General features: G+C 40.5%; 1 protein-coding gene across 5 annotated transcripts in view; it reads left to right on the forward strand.

The window, feature by feature from the left end:
- The window catches only part of shank3a (SH3 and multiple ankyrin repeat domains 3a), a 150712-nt gene that overhangs the window by 12256 nt on the left and 118813 nt on the right, over nucleotides 1–19643 (forward strand). For all 5 annotated transcript variants that reach the window (XM_047339979.1, XM_047339980.1, XM_035157511.2 and 2 more), the window contains exon 2: nucleotides 11532–11970. In XM_047339979.1, coding sequence (XP_047195935.1) covers nucleotides 11668–11970 — 303 coding nt within the window. In that variant the 5' untranslated portion in view covers nucleotides 11532–11667. The remainder of the gene's footprint in view (nucleotides 1–11531; nucleotides 11971–19643) is intronic.

The following is a 19643-nucleotide window of genomic DNA, read 5'->3' on the forward strand; positions in this document are numbered from 1 at the left end:
ACTTACTTTAAAATGAATATATAAGTAACAATTATTGCATAGCCTGTATCAGTTAATTTAGGGTTCCACTCAAGATGTCTGTCCATCGTATCGCCTCAAAATAAAGCTTTGTTTTGTTCAGGTTAATTTCCATCTGTTCAAATTTCAGCATGAATTACAACACAATTATTTTCTTAAGCTGTGTGCTTTTATTTGATAGTCACAGACAAGATTTTGTGTTCTTGCAGTACCAAGGGGTTGCCTAGCGACACATTAAGTATAGCACGTTGTCCTCTGTATTTACTTCTTTAATATGTTATTCTTTTTAACTGATAAGGCTAAATAAAGTGCGTATGTTGGTAGTATGTGTCAGCTACATAGTAGATTTCCGTTATAACGATGTCTTCAATTTTCCCCATCTCACACACCCGCTGGCTGGGAGTCTAACTGGAAACCTGGCATCCATGTATCATGTGCCCCAACTATTCAGCTATAAGGTTGCCTGACTTTTTTAGATTTTTTTAGTGATTTTTCTAAGCATGATTTCTTATATCAGAGCTATATTCTGATGTGTCAAGCTGCCACTTGACTGGATTGTGACCCAGTGTGTCTCTGACAAACGACAGATGTAGATCAATAGTCATAATAGCTCAGGAATAGATTGCTTAGTAATGGCTTATATCTCTGGTTGAGAGTGATCTGGTTGATCTTATAAAGAGTGGCTTACCTTCAGTCAGTTTCATATTCATTCTCTCCCTGTACTGATAAATTAGAGGGAACTAGTGATGCAAATTTTAAACCTAAATCCATATTCAGATGTCCTTGGGATGCACAAATTTACTCCCACCGGTAAAATGCAGCTATACTCAAATCAATGGGGTGCACAGTGTTATACAGTTAATCACCTTTGTGTTAATTATGTTCACAGCATGTTTAAGTAGTTCCTTGTCCTCAATGTTGCATCTGTTGAAATATATTAATTAACAATCTTTTTATCCTATTATGATGGAACATCATCATCAAACAATATTTTAACTAAATCTTCAGACTATAAAAGGTAAGAATACCACCTAAACATTATAATGAAATAAAATACATTTATAGCTTTGATTGTGGAAGAAATGGGGAACAGGATGACATAGTCCACTTTCTTTTTCCTTTTCAAAAATGTAACCATTCCAAATGTTAAGAATGTCTCATTTTACTAATGCAATATAATACTCACTCAAAATAGTTTAAAATCTCTTGTTCTTCCAGTCCCATAATATATATGAGTAAATATATGCTCAAATAATTGAATTAACATGTACAAATATATGAACATGTATTAAGGCTAAAACCACCATCTCTACATCAGCAACAGCCAAGGCTGGAGGTACAATATTTTGATGTTGTTCCTGTGTTCATCTGTTCATTCAAATGGAAAAACCAAACTATCTGGGAATGAGAACGGGTTCGGTTAAAATGCATGTTGCAGTTTGTTAGTCTAATAGTTACAAAACCTGATTCCCCAGTCTCTCATATATTTGATAGCATTAATTTGAGCCTGGCACAGTGACATCCTTGACCTCCCCAGGTCCCCGACCTGCCTTTTTAGAACTGTGGTGGTGTGTGAAGAGATAAGGCAGTGCATAGTATGAAACGCGTTCTAATTGGCTGGCAGGTTTTATGAAGTTCTCTCTGGGGAGCCCCATTGATTATTAATAGGCAGGCAGCATCAAAGAGCCAAACCGACACTCGAGCAGCAACCCTGGAAACACAGAGATCAACAGATACCATACATCCACAACTTTCTGTGGCCGTAGAGAGAGAATTTATAAACTGAGAGACAGACAGTGCAAGATTTTCTGAGAACAAGAGGATGTAATAACTGCAAAGATGGGAGGAAAATCATTGAGGATGCAGTGGAGGAATGGGTACTGGAATACAGGATTTTGATCATTATAAAGTGTCTCAGCCTGTTTTCTTCTGCATCCCAATTGTATGTTTGCTGTATACCTTGTACACAACTGACTTTACAAACCTGTCTTCTTTGTCAGCTACAATCTGATTTTTATTTGTCAGAAGTGATCAAGTATGTCGAGGGAAACAACATACTGTACTTTATTTTTGATTTCCTGAATGTATGCATGTTAATATAACAGTATGCATGTGTTGGTGTCTCTAAAAGAAAGCGCTTCTACAAGCTAGTATTAAATATATCCTGTCAGCTGTAGTGATGCAATTCCCAGACTCAAATCTGCAAAATGTTTTCTGACAGATTGTAGAAATAGCCATGTCCTCAAATGTACCCTTTGCAGTATTTGAAAAAAAAAAAAAGAGGGATGCAATAGGTTTTCCATAACATTAAAAATGTTTCTCTTCGTCACTTTGTCACATTTCCAGTTCAGTCTGCAGGGGTGACGGATTGAAAATCCTCAGAAAAGGAGCTTGCCAAGCAGGATTTCTACCCTTGCAGCCAAATCGAGACAAATATTGATATTATAACGCATAAAGGGCATAACATAACGCTGCTCTGAGCCAACGAATATCACTGTAGTTTTCATGTATGTCAGCTGTGTTTGTGTGTGTGTGTGTGTGTGTGTGTGTGTGAGAGAGGAGGAGGAGTCGGGCACATCTGCTTGCTGTGTCAGCCCATGCGCCATCCAAACTGGATAGAGACTGTGGCTCTGGGATGTGGTGCAGCTACTGTAAAGTATTGATTCCAAAAGCTTTTAGCGCATGGCTAATTTTCCATATGGGGCTTCTGCATGTGGCCCTGTGCTCTGGATGGATCAGGTACTGTTTTGTTTAAAAAGAGTGACTAATCTGTGATAGAAGATGATGTTTAAGCATCAGCAATGTGAATTCTCACTGCCCGTTAGATGAGATGGAAAGTGTTGTAGCTTGAAATTCCTCCTCTCACAAGTTCCTGCTTTTAGGGTTTTACACTTTTGACAAAATGAGCATTGAGTGAAGACTGTGGCCATGCACCGCTCCACTATCTCGCCATCTCCTCCGGCTCTCCATCTCCTCCGGCTCTCCATACTCATCTTTGGTTCAAGTTCTGGGACTATCATACAGAAGCTACACAATTCTTTTAAAGTAATCAACTGCTTATAGTGATGAATTTGGCCCGGGACAAACGTAATCACTTTAAGCTGTTTCCGAATTTTGTCAGGAAGTAGCACGAAATTTGATGGAGGTTGCCGCCTCGTAATTCTAGATGCAGGAAAAACCCTGGTCTGACATTTTTTTGTCATACAGAGAGAGTAAAAAAATGTGGTTCAAATGTGAACGGTACTCAACCCTAACTGCAGAGCACCAAAGCAGGCAGCTTAAACCACAGTCTCCCTTTTTGTTTGATGCTTCTCAACCTTACCAATAAAGTACCCTCATTCCAATTCACTATGAGAGAGTGAGGTTGCAAGAGAATGGAAGACGGAATGAATGGAAATGTTGTAAGGGACAGAGAGATAAAATGTGTATGTGTGTGAATAAATGTGGCCCCAGGTGACTCTGGTTTGTGAGTGGCCATGACATTTGCTTTACCAGGTGTAGAGGAGCGTGAAGCATACTCTGATAGGGTCTGTGAACAGTTATCACATTTACTCCAGGCTACAGGCTATGTGGCTGGTTTGTCAAAGCTGACTGTACGTAGTGCTCTCCCTCCGTCCCTCCCTCCCTCCCACCCTCTCAGCAGCCCTACCACCTTCTTTTTCTGTTTTCACCGCCTCCCTCCCCTTTTCTTCCTCGCTCCCTTTCTCTCTACTTTTTGCTTGACCTGCTTACTGTCTCGGCCACATCCTCTGTCACCCTCTCTGCTTCATGCAGTCAGCCTGCTCACCTTTATCTTCTTCTTCTTCCCTCTGCACCTGCCTCTTTCTTTCTAGTGCATATATCTTGGAGGGGGCCAGGTAAGGCTGGCTGAGGGCTTGCAGTGGGTTTCAGTTGTGCTTGTGAAGGTCCTCATGTACAGTATAGCTCTACGGCAAGGACTTATGAAGCCCAGCGAATGTTTCAGATACACACATACATTGCACTGGATCCATGCACACACTGCTATGGTCATGAATTATTCACTTTGTTTTCACTGGGCTGGAGCGCAAGAGATGGGGTGAGAGGGGGTGGGGTGAAAGAGATCTGAGTTTAGGAGAGAAGAGGCAGTAGCTGTTAGCTGATGCATGGGAGCGAGCCTCCTTATAATTCTAGTCCACTCTCTTAATGTTCCCAAGACATGGTAGCTAGAAAGAATCTGTACTGCAGTGTTAAACTATAGGTACTCATAGATGCCAGATGTTTTTATGCTCTGTTACCAGCCAAGTCTCTAAAGAGATATAAGACTTCACTCTACACCGATTATTAGATGTGCAGGTAAACGTTGTCACTATACAATTAAAGAGAGAGAGATGGTAAATTATCCTCCAGCCCTGGGTAAGCCAATGTCATTTTATTCAGGCCAGGTCCGCAGAGCTTTCCAAGTGCTGGCAGATGGCCAAACAGCCAACTACTCCTCTAAGTCCAGCTGGATAATTAATCTTAGTCATTTTCAATTCCAAAACAATAGTTTTGATGCAGTTGTGATACAAAATTCGTGTAGAACTTACGACCTCTGGCTCAACTTCAAAACAATGCGAGCACATTAATAGTGAAACAACTCTGTCTCTCTGTATCAGTCCCGCCCCCACGTGCTCTATGTAAATGTGTGTGCACACTCAGCTGCGAGGTTAAGTTCTGCCAAGTAGAGGTGGTGCTGTTGTCTTCAGTGTTAATAAATTTCAGCAAAATAATTGATGACAAAACACATCAAGAACAGCATTGATTGTACAGACAGAGGACATCCTCATTAAATGGGCTAGTATACTTTGGAAAACACAGTTGGCAGAAACTTAAACAATTGCTGCTTGTACTTCACACCTTATAGATGTATATGGGCTTAAAGAATGAGGATTCCTTAATCATCTTTGTGTACATTGTGGTTTTTACAGTAGTTTTCTAAGATATATTACAAACACATTGAACAGGCAATGTTGTCAAAATATCATTTGTGTAAAGCGTCAAATCAAATGTTAATTTTACAGTTTTTCAATATCCTAGAACACCAATTTTATTTGTAAATGTGCCCTCTGTGTGAAGTATTTAACATCTGTCACATTAGATTGTAAAAGCCTGTGAACGATGCAGGTGAAAATTAAAAGTGAAAAAGTGTTCTGTAATCAGCCCCAAAGCTTTGTTCCCTTCTTTTTCTCTCCATTTGTCCAGACAGATAACCATTTCCCTGTAAGTAGAACTTTTCAAGTGCTGTAGCACACACAGTTTATCGATGTATGATGCAAGTAGGATGAAATGTCTCTCTGTCCCTGCCCCAACTATCTAGGGGGAAACATTATTGCTTTTTGTTTGCTACATCCCCTGAACTGAAGCCTTCAAGTTATCATGGTTATGCTATTTATGCACCCAAAATTACATCAGGTATCAGTCATTCTAAATAAAAGTTCAAGTTTTGCAGTTTGGTACTCGTATCAACTCGAACAGAATTAGAAATTATGAATGAAATTTGTTGTAATTTGTCGGTAATCCACTTTGAAAGTACATGGAGACCCACATGCACACAGATAAGTTCTGCACGTGTACCGAACAAATGCAACGAGTCCACGTGCAGAATTTATTTTGTTTAATTACCGAACCGAAAGGCCCTTATCGGAAATTCTCGGTTCGGATACATGTACCGTTACACCCCTAATGGAGACCCATGTGGCAAATACTGCAAGAGCAAAAAAATCACTTCATAAACTGTGAATATTGAGCTACACTACAGGGTTTGGGTAATAGTCATCAAATTCCCTTGCTCTGTAGACCTGGCAAGCCGCAGTCACTTACAGGTAGAGTGATCTGCTAAATCCTCTAATGTATTAGGGCTGTCTGCCATGCTCTTTCTCCAGTCCTAATGGGATTACATAGTGTAGTGTCCAGCAGTGGCAGGGTGCTCACATGCAAGTCTCTGTAGTGCAGGGAAATACACACAGTCTAACTTCTGCTGGGTGAAAAGCACATTTAGCCTGTGGTTTTCAGTGAGAAGAAAATGTGTGACAATGATTTTGTGTCAAAATATTTTTTAACCATGCGAAGAGGTTAATTTTGACAACCGAATACATTTCCATAGAGTTTGTTTACCTCAGCTGAAAGCAAACACATGCCATCAAAGTTAGCTGTTTTGGTATCTGTTTTGAGACTCTCTTGCCATTTAAGATTTTCCAAACGGTTGTTAGCATATAGAAAGCAGCAGGATTTGCTTTTAAACTCTTTTCTCATAGAAGATCTCTGCAGGAATCAGAGGCATTTCTGATATAATGATGTGATATTTTTGCTAAAAGTATCATCACAGGAAATCCAGCAACACACTGAACCTTAACAAGAGGAGCACTGGAAGAATCCAGCAGACGAATGTTGATTACTCCCCCTGACAGCATAGCCAGAAAGAGGCTGTTGTTTTCTCCCCTGTGTGTGTATATGCACAAAATAACTTAAAGGGATAGTTTACCGAATAATGAAAATTCACTCATTCATTCACCACTATGCCGATGGAGGGGTGGGTGAAGTGTTTGAGTCCACAAAACACTTCTGGAGTCTCAGGGGTAGTGTTGCAGCTGAATCCAATACAATTGAAGTCAATCATGACCACTTCTTTAGACATAATAAAACAAGTGTGCGTGCGCGCGCATGTACGATGTGCCCGCGACTACATTCTGAGACTCCGGAAGTGTTTTGTGGACTCGAGCACTTCACCCACGATGAATTTTCATCTATCCCTTTAAGAATGCATGGGTGGGATTTCACCAAACTTGGTGGCAATATTTCTTGGGGAGGGTATCTCTTGATGATAAACCTTTGGAGCAGATTGGTTAAAGGTCAAGGTATTCCATATATCTCTGCAAATAGCAGCACTAGAGAGATGAACGAAGGCTTATTGATCAGAAAATGAATATATATCATATGATAAGTGATGTCATATGGTATAGTAATATATAAACTCTTGCCACCAATAAAATATACAGCCTATCGCCATCATCAAATGGTGACATAATGATGTCAGTATAAAATGGTATTACTACAATATAAAAAAGTTTACGTTGTCTATTTAGTTTGTATATACCGGAACATTTTTGTGTGCATATATCAGCATGTGTCAGCTCAACATTTTCTGTGCAACATCAGCCTCAGAGATTTCATCATTTGTATTTTCCCTTTCTTGATGTTCCCTGTATAAGAAAACAATGTTTTTGTGAAACTAAACAGTGAGGACACTTAGAACACAATGGAGCATATCACTGACTTACACTCATAGTTAATAATTTACAGTCCTGCCACAAATGTTTTGTGGCACATTTTCCTTGCATGAGAAGTTATCTTGTTCAAATGGTGGACTGTGTAGCGTTAAGATCCTTTACTTACTACTACAGCAAAAAAGTGAAAAGTCCTGCATGTGCTATCTGGAGATGGAACGGTTCACAACTAAATCTGTATTGAGAGACTGTTAAAATGCTTGGTCAAAGAATTTCTCATTCATTGCGCTGTCAACAGTCAGTGGTGATGTCTTCTTAAATGGTTAATCATATTGGAAGTATTGCACCTTGCATAAGCCAAACGTGTTGCAGTGTTTGTTTCTTTTCCACTTGACATTTCCAAGATTGACTAACAGCTGCGAGACTTTGACACTTTTTCATTACTAGGGCTGCACGATATATCGAAAATGTATCGGCATCACAATGCACAACATGCTCAATATACGTATCGCAAAAGACTGCTTGAACAGGCTCAGAGAGAACCTCCATGTGAACCAGGGAGAGATGATTGGCACAACTGAGACTAGTTGGCCAATCAGCTCTCCCTGGATTCAGAAGGCAGCAGCTGAGCGGCCAGAAGGGAGACATGGAGACACAGAAACACATGGGGGGAGAGACACATGAGAGACTGGAGAGCTAAACTGAAAAGCCAAAGATTTTCCATTTAGTTTTGAATTTATGTTTGCACCCTGTGTGTTCTGAAGGAATAAAGTATGCTGAAAAGTGAATGGTTCGTCTCTGGCTGTTGTGGTGAGACCCTGGTGGCATCGACATGTGCCACAAGAATAACTTTTGGCTAAAAAGAACAGCATATCATTAATTTGGAACTATATCGGATACAACAAAGATGACCTGTTACACAAACAGGTACTATGCAAGTCCTGACAAACACTTGTGGCAACAACCAGAGGAAACGCGACTAATCTCTATAGCCACCTACAACACAAGCTCAGATCAGCGAAGAGTTTAAAAAATCTAGTGTTAGCAAGGCAAACCTACTCACGTTAAGTCAAGTAGCATCAAAGCTGTCCAACAGACATCCATTCATCAGAGTTTTGCAACTCCTAATGGGAAAACCTCAAAGCGCCACAAAGAAATAACAGAGGCCATCTGCTCTCACTTGAACTACTATCAGGACCTGATCAGGCCATGAAGTAACTTAGTGTTTGTTTGATTCGCTCAAGAGTTTATGAGACTGCATTTAAACATCATGAAAAATGACAACATTTTGTGCTCAGTACAACACAAGACGTGACACACAGTCAGGACTCGGTGTTAAATTGACCTGAGCGACGCGCAGACATGATCCGACACATCGATTAATAATTAAACACATAATCGTAAGTTTGTCATCTAAATCATCCCAATAAACAATGGAACAAATGAACGTGAACTAGTTCATTTTCATCTGCATGAACTGAACTTTGAACTAGTTCATTTTAGGTGTGAACTGGCACAACACTGAGTATAACTATATAAAAACTTTATAAGCTGTGTTATCCAGACAAATTTTATTTGGTGGAAGAGGGGGCAAAATGGCTCTTTTGATAGTAAAGGTTGCCTAGCCGTCGTCTAGTCGCACAACAGAGCCCTACATGAGTTTTACTGTGCATTTCCTCACTGAGGACTTTGAACTGAAAACACGATGTCTAGAGACTATATTTCCCAGAATCGCACACCAGTGAAAAGATAGCTCTTGGATTACGTGAGGTGTTAGACAGCAGGGATTTACATGATGACAGGCAAGTGAATATCACCACGGACAACGGCACCAACATTGTGAAGGCCACCGAGCTCAACAACTGTGTCAGACTTCAGGCTACATCTGGCCATCGGTAAGTGTTTAAATGGCTGGGGGAATTAACTGATCTGCTTGTCACTCTAATGATAGTGTATAATGTAGTCTTATTGTTTTGAAACTTGAAAAGGTATGATTATTTGTTGACATAATATGACCATTTTGTGTGGGAGGGGACGACCGTTGAAGGGAGAGGAGAGGCTACAGTGGAGAATACACACATAGGGTGTGTAGGGTAGCATAAAGAGCAAAGTGAGACAGATGAAAAATTAACAGCAGAGACTTTGTATTGTATAGCATGTTTTATAACCTATTGATTTTAAGCTCATGCACACACAAGTTAGACTACTAAATGGTAGGGGATTGTAGTCTGTCTCAAATGCTGTAGTATTGGTAGTATTATCTTTAATTATTTAAGTTATAAAACTAAGTTATATATTGCAGTTGTCCATGTTTTAATTCATAATGTTTAGTCTTCTCCCCACTAAAGATTATGGCCGCATTGCTCGAGCTACTGGGCTTTGCAAAAAGTTGGTGGGACATTTCTCCCACAGCTGGAAATAGAAAGTGGCACTGAAAGAAGCACAGCAGGATCACAACCTCCCAGAGCACTCACTCATCACAGAATGACCCACTAGGTGTGAGGTTCCAGGCAAAAGATGATCGAAAGAGTCCTGGAGCAGCAGCGGGCATTATCTAACATTCTCCCCTCAGACAGAAAATCAAGGCATTTGGTTCCCAACTGGCAGGACATGGATGTGCTACACTAAACCAGACATTACAGCCTCTGCAATAATTTACAGATGCTCTTTCAGGTGAGCGTTACGTGAGTGTTTCATATTTGAAACTAGTCCTTCATCTGATGAAGACATCAGTTCTTGCAGGGAAGGAAGAAGATAGTGATTTAACGAAGTCCATTAAGAAGAAAATCCTGGACTACATGAACACTAAGTATGACAAACCAGCAACCCAAGAACTTCTGGACATGATGTGCTTCATGGATCCAGATTCAAAGTCCGCTACATCAGCAACGAAAAGGTCGCAGACATCAAGACCAGGGTTATGTCAGAAATGGAAGCAACAGCACGGAAGGTAATTGGATTATAATGTTTATTTGACACAAGGGCTGGTGATAAAATGTTTCACATACACAAATCAGATATTGCATGATCTTGAATGGAACATGATATACAACATAATATGCAGTGCAAAATGAATAATGTATTTTTTAAGGCTGTATTCTTATCTCTGTTCTAGGAGAGAGGCCCCACTTACCCAGAGGCCCAGAGCACGCATCCACCCAGTGCCACTCTGAAGAAGGCAAAATAAATCACTGGGCAGTTTCTTCAAGACAACCCCAGTCACTGCCTCATCTTCTGTCCAACTGGAGCAAGCTGTAGAAGCTGAACTAAACAGCTATTTGCTGTCCCCCACCCCACATAGACAGTGAGGTGGACCCTCTGGCTTGGTGGAAACTCCACCAGGTCAGCTTCCCACAGCTGAGTAAACTAGGAAGTTTCTCTATATACCTGCAAGTTGTTCACCCTCAGAGAGAATTTTTAGTACATCAGGAAATGTTGGCACCCGTAACTCTACTTAAACCCCACCCTCATACCCCAACTACTCGGTAGCTTTACATGCCCCAAAATGTGACTGTAGTTAACTGAATGTGTTGTTTTATTTAACTTGACCCGTTTCACCCAATCTATATATTACACCTTTTTTCTTTAATGTTAGATCTTTTAGTGAGATATTGGATGATCTAACCTCTGTCAAATTTCATGCCACCTCCGGACAAAATTAAAGTAGTAGTTAAAACCCTGGTAGTCGAACAGATGTATGAAATAGCATAAAATTAAAATACCCCAGTGAAGTACAAGTAGCTCAAACTTCTACTGGAGTACAGTTAATCAGTAAATGTACATTGTGATTTTCCACTACTGCATGACTATATACAAACTATATAATTGATTTTGAATGCTGTTTTCTGTTTAGTCACATTGTACATGGCCTGTATGATGAAACAGTAAATAAATAAAACATTTAATAGAAAGAACTTTGTTCTGTGTCTGTTTATCCATCTCTGGGGGGGTGTCGCTGATCAAATCATTGCCTGGTAAAGTGAAGCAGGAAGGCCAAACCCTACCAAACATCGTTCTGGACGAATACCAACCACCTCCCCTGCATAACCCGGACTGTGCCTCATTTTGGCAAATTGCCTCATGATTATCTATTGTGCAAATCACAGATAAGAGTTAAATCATTTTACACTATTCTATCAATTGTCTTGCTTTATCTCAGAATCTCAGTTTTTTTTCCAGTTTTCCTTGGTACTTATCTTCTCTTTGTGTTTTTACCTCCTCCTCTTTGCCCATTCCCTCTCTGCCACCCTCCTTTTCTGCCTCTCTCTCCCTCCCTCTTGTCTCTCGCAGGCAAATGATGCACGCTGCAAGCTGAGTGTGCGTGTAGTGTGAGCGAGAGTCATTGGTGTGTGTGTGTGTGTGTGTGTGTGTGTGTGTGTGTGTGTGGAGAGAGAGAGAGACATAGACTGAGCCCCTAACACGGAGCATGCCTCTGCGTCCGGCAGCCGGCAAACATGAGCCACCCAGCCCTCCACGGCAGGACCAGCAGCAGCAGCACACACATTCACACACACTCACACACCCTTACACACACACAGCAAACGGCAGCCGGGGGGCCAGCACTGACAGCAGCAGCTCCCGGGAAGAGGACAGCGGCGTTCCTGTTCCTGTCGGTGTTCCGGCTTTCTGTCCCGGTGCACAGCGGAGCCACAGTGCAAGAGCACCCATGGAGGAACCCACAGGCAATACTGTGGTCATCCGCATTGGTATCCCAGACCTACAACAGACGGTAAGAGCTTGTTCTGTAGCCACTGCTGGAGAGGATAAAAGAGAGGGAAGCTGCCTCTCCCCCTGTCTCTCTGACTGGATGCTTTCTTACATCTCCCCATGTCTGCTTAATGAATTTTTGTCTCATTTTCTCTTTCTTTACCATTATTTCTTTTCATCCCATCCTTCTTCTGTCTCTTTTCCTACTCGTGTGCTTTTGGTATGCACACTTTGTGGCTGTATTTGCTTGCTGGCTTCTGGGGGTTCCACTCCCCCTCTTCTATTCCACTGATGTCTCGCTAATAAATCTACCTCTTCATTAACTGGGCTTCAGCTGACTTTGACAACTGGCCACTTAGGGTGAGAGCTGGGGAGGTACGGAGGGGTGAGGGAGAGAAGAGGCATCCAGAATAGACGAGGCTATGAGAGGCATTGTAAATCCACAGAAAGACACAAAGTACAAAATCAAGACAGTTATACCTGAATTGTGAAACTTAACCTCACCCTGTCTGTCAGTCTCTGCTGTTGCTCTGTGCCAAGACAGAGATCCAAGCTAACGTTCGTCTGACTAAAATCTTTGCCCAGCAGTTCCCCTGAGGATGTTGTCTGTCTTTTTTATATGGCATCCAGAGACTGTGACATTGATCCTTTCTTTATCTTCCCATTTTCAGTATAGAGCATGTACTCTCCCTCTTTTCACAAAATCCCTGCAACCATTCAGAAGTGTGTCTGTCTATGTTCGTTATCTGCAGAAGGCGGTGTGGAACAGATCCTCAGCTTCGTTTCATGAATTTTTCAGGCTCTGCTATTGTAGTGTATATGGATTTATCTTTTCTTTTGTATTTCTGTAATTTTTGGGTGATTACATCAGCAGCCATTTTAATGATATGTCATCTGGCTATACCTGTTTTAAGTAGTCGATTCCTTACTGTTAAATGAGGACAATACTCCCATTAAAATGTATTTTACAAGTCACATGTTTTAATGATCTTGAACAGACATGGTGTGGAACTACACACACATACAGGCAGAGAAGAAGAAACATTTTACCCATCGTTGGCTGGAGAATCAAATGAAGCATTTCAACATATCTCTAACCACATCTCTCTCCCTGTAGCACAGTAGCACACACATAAGGTCACACTATTAGAGAGGTACCACAGCACAGCATTAAGCTTTTTATTACTAATGTCCCTGTGTGTCAACCAACCCCTCTCCTGCTCTCATATTTTCACTGTTGACATCCTCTGCTAATGATATAGTGAAATGCAGATCAAGTCTTTACAACAACTCACTGCAAACTTGTGCTGACGTCCTCAGTCTGTGGCTCATTTTGAATTCATTTCGGATTCTTTCTCCAGATGCTGATGGTGAAAGCAAGTGACCGTCTGTTTGTTATTGTTGATTACCTCATTGTTGTTGGCTACTTGGCTGAAATGACCCATTGTATCCTAGTGAAGCTCCAGCACTGCATGCCAGAAATAAAGACAGGACATAAAAGGAGAGCAGTTGAAAAGAAAGCAGAGAATTCCCCAAAGGTGCTGCACAATCACTGTCTGTGAACAAAAACGGTTTTCAGTCAGGCTCACACACACACACACGCACACACTTGAGCGCACACACACCCATTCTTGTCTTTCTGCAGTTGTGAGGACACTTACTGTCAAAATGCATTCCCACCTAGACCCCTGTTCTAACTATTTAACTAATTCTAGCCCAACCCAACCATAGAAAGACATGTACACACACACATCTTCAAGTCCATGTCAAGCTTACACCATATAGACACAAAATCCTAATGTATACATGAGCACACAAGCATGCCCTTTAACGCACACGTTCGTAAGTATGCATGCACACACATAACACACACACACACACACCTCGTAAATCCTAATCCTATTACCACCGGACTTCCCTTTAATGTGCTTACATAATTTAAAGATACTCAACAGATCATTAGTTTCACTTTCAAGGCATCACGATGGTTTGATATATGACAGCCAAGAACTTGAAGAGTGTGACACAATGATAGATAAAGAGACAAACAGAGAGACAGCCTGAAAGTTTGACAGACAAACAGAAGCAGATGACAGATGGCCAAACTCTGACAGTTTGAATCTTTTATGGAGTACTCAAAAGTGACTTTTGTGTACTCTGAGTAAGAAGGAGATTACACTAGAATAGTCCGCCTGAAGTAGGATTACACATCTCCTGCTGTGTTTCAAGCCAGGATCAGGAGAATGCAGAGCACCATGCAAAGATCACACCAGGCAACACTTTACCCTTTCAGCAGGACAGAAGGGAGGCGCAAGTCTAAAATGGCTTAATCCTCACACCTCCTATTTCAAATCCTGGCGGGTTATCTCGAATGGCCACTGTTTTTGCTAGCTAATTTGTGGGGATACGTTTTTTTGCAGCATTATAGAGTTAAAAAAAAAACACAAACACAGCCCATAGTGCCATTCATCAACTCGTGTTAGCCTTGTATAATACTGCAATGACTGCAGGTACAGAGGCATTTCTGTATCATTTAGTCTTCCACCTGAGGGCCACAAAACGACAGCTGGAGCAGAGGAACTACGTAAGTGATAGGAACAGTCTTAAAGGATAGAGCATGACTTTGGCTACAGCTGCGAGGAGGAGAAAATCGATGGGTTGAGTTTAGACTCATCTATGAGCTCAATATCCCACTATTCCCACCAACAATTTGGTTTAGAGGACTTTTTTATTTACAACATCAATGTAATGGAGATCTCAAAGATAAAACCTGGCTCTTGTTTGGTGTATTTTTCTTAGTTTCCAGTGAGGTAGGTGAAGTAGAATAAACCACAGTCAAGTGCTGCGAAAAGTTGGACATTGAGAAAGTTTTGATTACTGGATCATTAATTTTTTGTTAAGAGGAATCCCTGTGACTAGGTATATCCAAAAGTTAATGATGGGGAAATGGGAAGGATATTGCTGTGGTTTAGACACGAGCAAGGTGTTTTATTACATAACAGTATTGCTCAGTCCTCTGTGTAACTTTAACTTAGTCCTGTGTACTGTGGAACAGGAGATATGAAAGTTGCATTAGCACTTGATTCTACCATTTGTTCATCCAGACTGCTAAGCAGATTATTTGCAAAGATGGTTGTTTTTTCAGATGATGGGTATCCGTTGCCATTTTTCTTATCCAACTCCACCATAACTCACTTTCAATGTTTGCAGCAAAAAAAGGCATCTTCCAAATACTGCTAATAGGTGTCATTCAAAGGGAGCAGGAGATGCTGATATACAAAGTCTACCCACTTCTCTCTACCTACATTTGATCTTATTCTCCTTGATGCCATGCTCCCTATATTCATTTACAGAATATGTTTTGCTGTCAGAACTATAACAATGGGATGATGGTTTTGCTGTAAAATGAAGAAATATATGGAAATGAAAAAAATATCACGCCAGTATGTGCCATCTTCAACCAAGTATACACATATTGGTTTGTGGGTTCTGTAAAGTATCCTTACTGTTTGGAGAACCATTTGTTTGTCTGGTTGTGAGACAAAAATCAATGACTTGTAGTATCCAGCCTTTACTTTGTGCATTTTTACTCACATGCTTACCTTTACGGCTTGCATCATACTAAGTGCTGAACTCTGAATGTGTTTTTCCAGTTGATTAAACCTTATAGTTGAAAGGACTACTCTTGTGCCTTCTCGACTTGCAACTGTTTTCCCCCCGCCGCCTCTTTTGCCTTACCATGTTCCCAGGTAGGGTTTTTTCTTTTCTAAGGTACCCCCTGCACCCCCTTATTCTCTTATCTTGCTGTTATGAGATATACTTAGCCCAGTTTATTTTCAGGAGCCATTTTACTCATGGATGCTTCATGTTTCATTCAGGACGCTGACCTTGATGCTTGATTCTCTATCTAGCTGGCAAATACTCTCTGGATGCTGATTTAGAATTGTGGGCTTTGTCTGTGTACTCCATCTTCACAATCCAAAGACATGCAAAGTCTTATAATTGGAGACGCTAATTTGTGCGTTGTTGTGAATGTGATTGTGCAGGTTTTTTGTCTGTGTGTGTCAGCCCTGTGATAGCCCAGGGTGTACCCTTCCACTCAGCCACTTTCAGCTGGGATTGGCTCCAGCCCCCCATAACCCTCATAGTGGTGTAGCTAATGGACGGATGAATGTTTAAATGACCTCCATCAGCAACACAACTGTGTGCACAGAATTTTTGCCTGAAGATCTGACTGATTAGACAGTTACAGAGAGCCTGAAATCAAGTTAAATGTTAAATGGAACTTTAGCTCATCTTTGTACATATTTAATTGTCTAGTAAATAATTACTACGGAAGCAAGCAGGTTAAAGCTACAGCTTTGAAGTTTTACAGGCCTTTACCCTCTAATTACTCTAAGTACTAATCAGAAAATTAAGCTCATCTGAGAAGTGCTAAAACAAAACAAGGCATAAATATAATAAATAACTACTGTTACTGACAGTTGAGTAAAGCCATTCTGTTTCAGCACATGCTTTGCAGTTCCACATCATTATGCTATTGTTGAAGCTCCAGATAAACTGGATCAGTTTGCCAGTTTTAGGCTTTCCTGTATTCAATCCATGTTCATTCTCTGACTTAGCAAGTAGAGTGGGAGCGTGCGGTCAATAACTAGTTTATCTGTCCTGCTGGTAGGCCTGACCCTGTTTGGTCGATGGATAGATTGGTTGGTGGGTATGGTTGTGCACAACTAAGAATTCAGTACTAAAAATGCCTTTTCTAGGATGTACATGGTTGATCCTGCACACAATGAACTGATTTCATTGTGTATAGGACAATTACTTTAGAATGTTTGATGTGTGACAAATAATGTAAAATAATTGTTTGTTTTTAAATGTGTAAGAGCAAAAACATTTTCATTTTGTGAAAATGTGTCATAAGCAGTTTACTGTATATCACAATGTATATTAAAAATAGCCAAATTAGAATAAAACTAAATTTTTTACAAATTGTGTTACTTCTTCACATTGATGCATTAAACTGTATAAATATTGTAGTTAAGTAGCCCTGCCCATTCATGTAAAGCAGCCCCATAATGATCCAATATAACTAGATATATTAAAGAGAGATTCACCAATAGAAACGTTTCAGTATCGGCAAACTAATTTCTATCATTTTACGAAACATATTGCCATATTGCCCACGGCAATTTTTCAGGCTACTTTGAAAATGAAACCATGTTGGCAAAGTGTGATGATCCAGCCGTTTAACAGCTGGAAGGACTATTCTCATATCTTGGTCTCATATAAGTCCTATTATCATCACAGCCTACTGTAAATGTTTATTTGATTTGTTAATTATTTCTTTTCGTCCCTTTTTATATTTTCTGAGCTGTAATAAAAACTGCAGCTGCCAGGTTTGTTCACTGCAACAGTCACTCACCAGTCGGTAAATGGTTTCTGTAATGCCTGAGGAAAGTTTGAACAGAGGGACTTGTTGAATCAATTTGGTCTATTTCTGAATTAAAAAAAGATAATGAAAGGTTTAACTCAGGGTAGTGGAGACAAGTTGTGAACACAGAAACGGCACATCATCAACCTTTAGGAATTATTGCTAATTTACAATAAGAGGTGGCTCTGGGAAAACAGGTCTTTGGTTTTAGTTCTCTGGACTTTTTCAAAACATGTGGCAGGAGGATTGAATAAACTGTACTTCCTTATCCACCAACATCCACAACTGATTTGCCCTTGAGCAAGGTACCCAATCCCTGAATTGCTCCATTTTGTGTGTGTGTGTAAATGCTTTTTATTGCAGAATCCAATACAATTGAATACAATATATGAGCAGTATGGAGGCATGTTATGATTTTTCTGTTTTATGACGTCCAAAGAAAGTCTCACAATTGACTTCAATTGTATTGGATTCTGCTGCAGCAAAATTTACCCCTGATACTCCAGAAGTGTTTTGTGGACTCGAACACTTCACCCACCCCTCCATCGGCATAGTGGTGAGAAGATAACGAGTGAATTTTCATTTTGGTGAACTATCCCTTTAATATCAAGCCACTCTCCTGTCTTTCATTGCAAAGCTTTGAAACTTTGATGGATAATAATGAACATATTTAGAAAATGCCATGGAGTGGCAAAATTGAACAAAATTGGCATACTTGTGGCTGCAGTGTTAATTTTTCAGGCAGAATGGGGCTTCTTAGCCAATTGTGTGCAGACTCCAGACATGTTTTTATAACTTTCTTCTTGGCGGAAGATTGCATTAGACAGACGGAACTGTTTCATTGAGGAGTAGCTGTTAATTGACTCAAGCCCTCGTGGTATCAACTTGTTGAGTCTGCTGCTATGACGGTGAATGGCTCCTGCTCTTGGATACTGGAGTGGTCTGCTTTCAGAACTATTACTCACTGATGGTATATGATTATTGTTTCTTCCATATGAGCTTCTAAATCTGCTCAGTTTCGTCTTTTGCATGGTCTCGTCATAGTACTGCACCTCAGCTGTTTTGCGCTCTTCATTGTTTTTATGAGATCAGTGTTTATCGTTTTGTCTTGTGATTCTCTAGAGTGTTTCCTCAGTCTGGCTGCCAGCATTGTGTACCTGTGTTTAGCAGTCTCCAGGGGCCACAGTTGTGGGCATCCCATTGTATGTCTGCAGTTGCCAAGAGCTGTTCCTGATTGTTACACTTTCAGTTTTTCAGAGGAGGACACTGGTTATATTTTACTTTAGGGCTGGGTGGCATACAGTATAGTGCAATATTGTGTGACGTCTAATTTTTCAGATCATGCTCCATCATTTATTTCATTTCACTGCTGTATTTTTCATCATTTTAATTATGCGTTGTGTTTTTCCACATGGCACGGACGTAGGTATGAAATTTGCATGAAGGCAACACAAACAACCACGGAGGAGTGTGAACACACACTCTGTAATTCTGAACATAAGCAGGACTCCAACAAGCCAAGACTAAACAATGAGCTTATACCTAAAAGTGTTGCAATGGAATGGTTTCGTTGTGAAAAGTCTTAGAGACCAGAAATATGTACTTTGCAGGTTCCTTCAACACAGTCAAATACCGTTAACCTGTTTTACCATCTCTGCAAGAATCATATAAAACAGTGTCCATGGATAATAGCCACTAAAGTACAGTGGAGTCCTCAAGAAACACCCCCGAGTCAGATGTTTACAGTTTTTTACCCATAACCATATGGCAAAAAATAACGAAGATGGACAGAGATGATGGAAGCCTCTGTAACTTACATCCAAGGACATGGCCCCAATATATGATAAAATTGACATATGATTTAACACAAAATTAGCTCTTTTGTCATTAGGGTTGTAACTATTCTCAAACCAAAACTGTAACCGCGAAACCACAACCCTGCGTAATCTGAACCAACACAGAAGTGACTAGTATCTTCAGATACGTATGCCCGACTGACTTACTGACTTAACCATCGACGGTACCCTGAGTGCCCTGTACATATTATATATAGGAACGCTGTTGTTATTGAAGCAACACTGACACTTCTTTCTGTTTACTTTCCTCAGTTGTTGGTTGATAAAGTTCTGCGGTAAAACCCGGAATGGATCATTTTTTTTTCAACAATCGCACCTGGATTCAACCAAGTTGAGTTGACCTGTTTTTTAGCACTTGGATATACCATGACCTGGATGACTGAGAATCTCCCTAATTTAATTACCTTT

This window comes from Hippoglossus stenolepis, chromosome 5 (assembly GCF_022539355.2).
Source record: "Hippoglossus stenolepis isolate QCI-W04-F060 chromosome 5, HSTE1.2, whole genome shotgun sequence".
Classification (NCBI taxonomy): Eukaryota; Metazoa; Chordata; class Actinopteri; order Pleuronectiformes; family Pleuronectidae; genus Hippoglossus; species Hippoglossus stenolepis.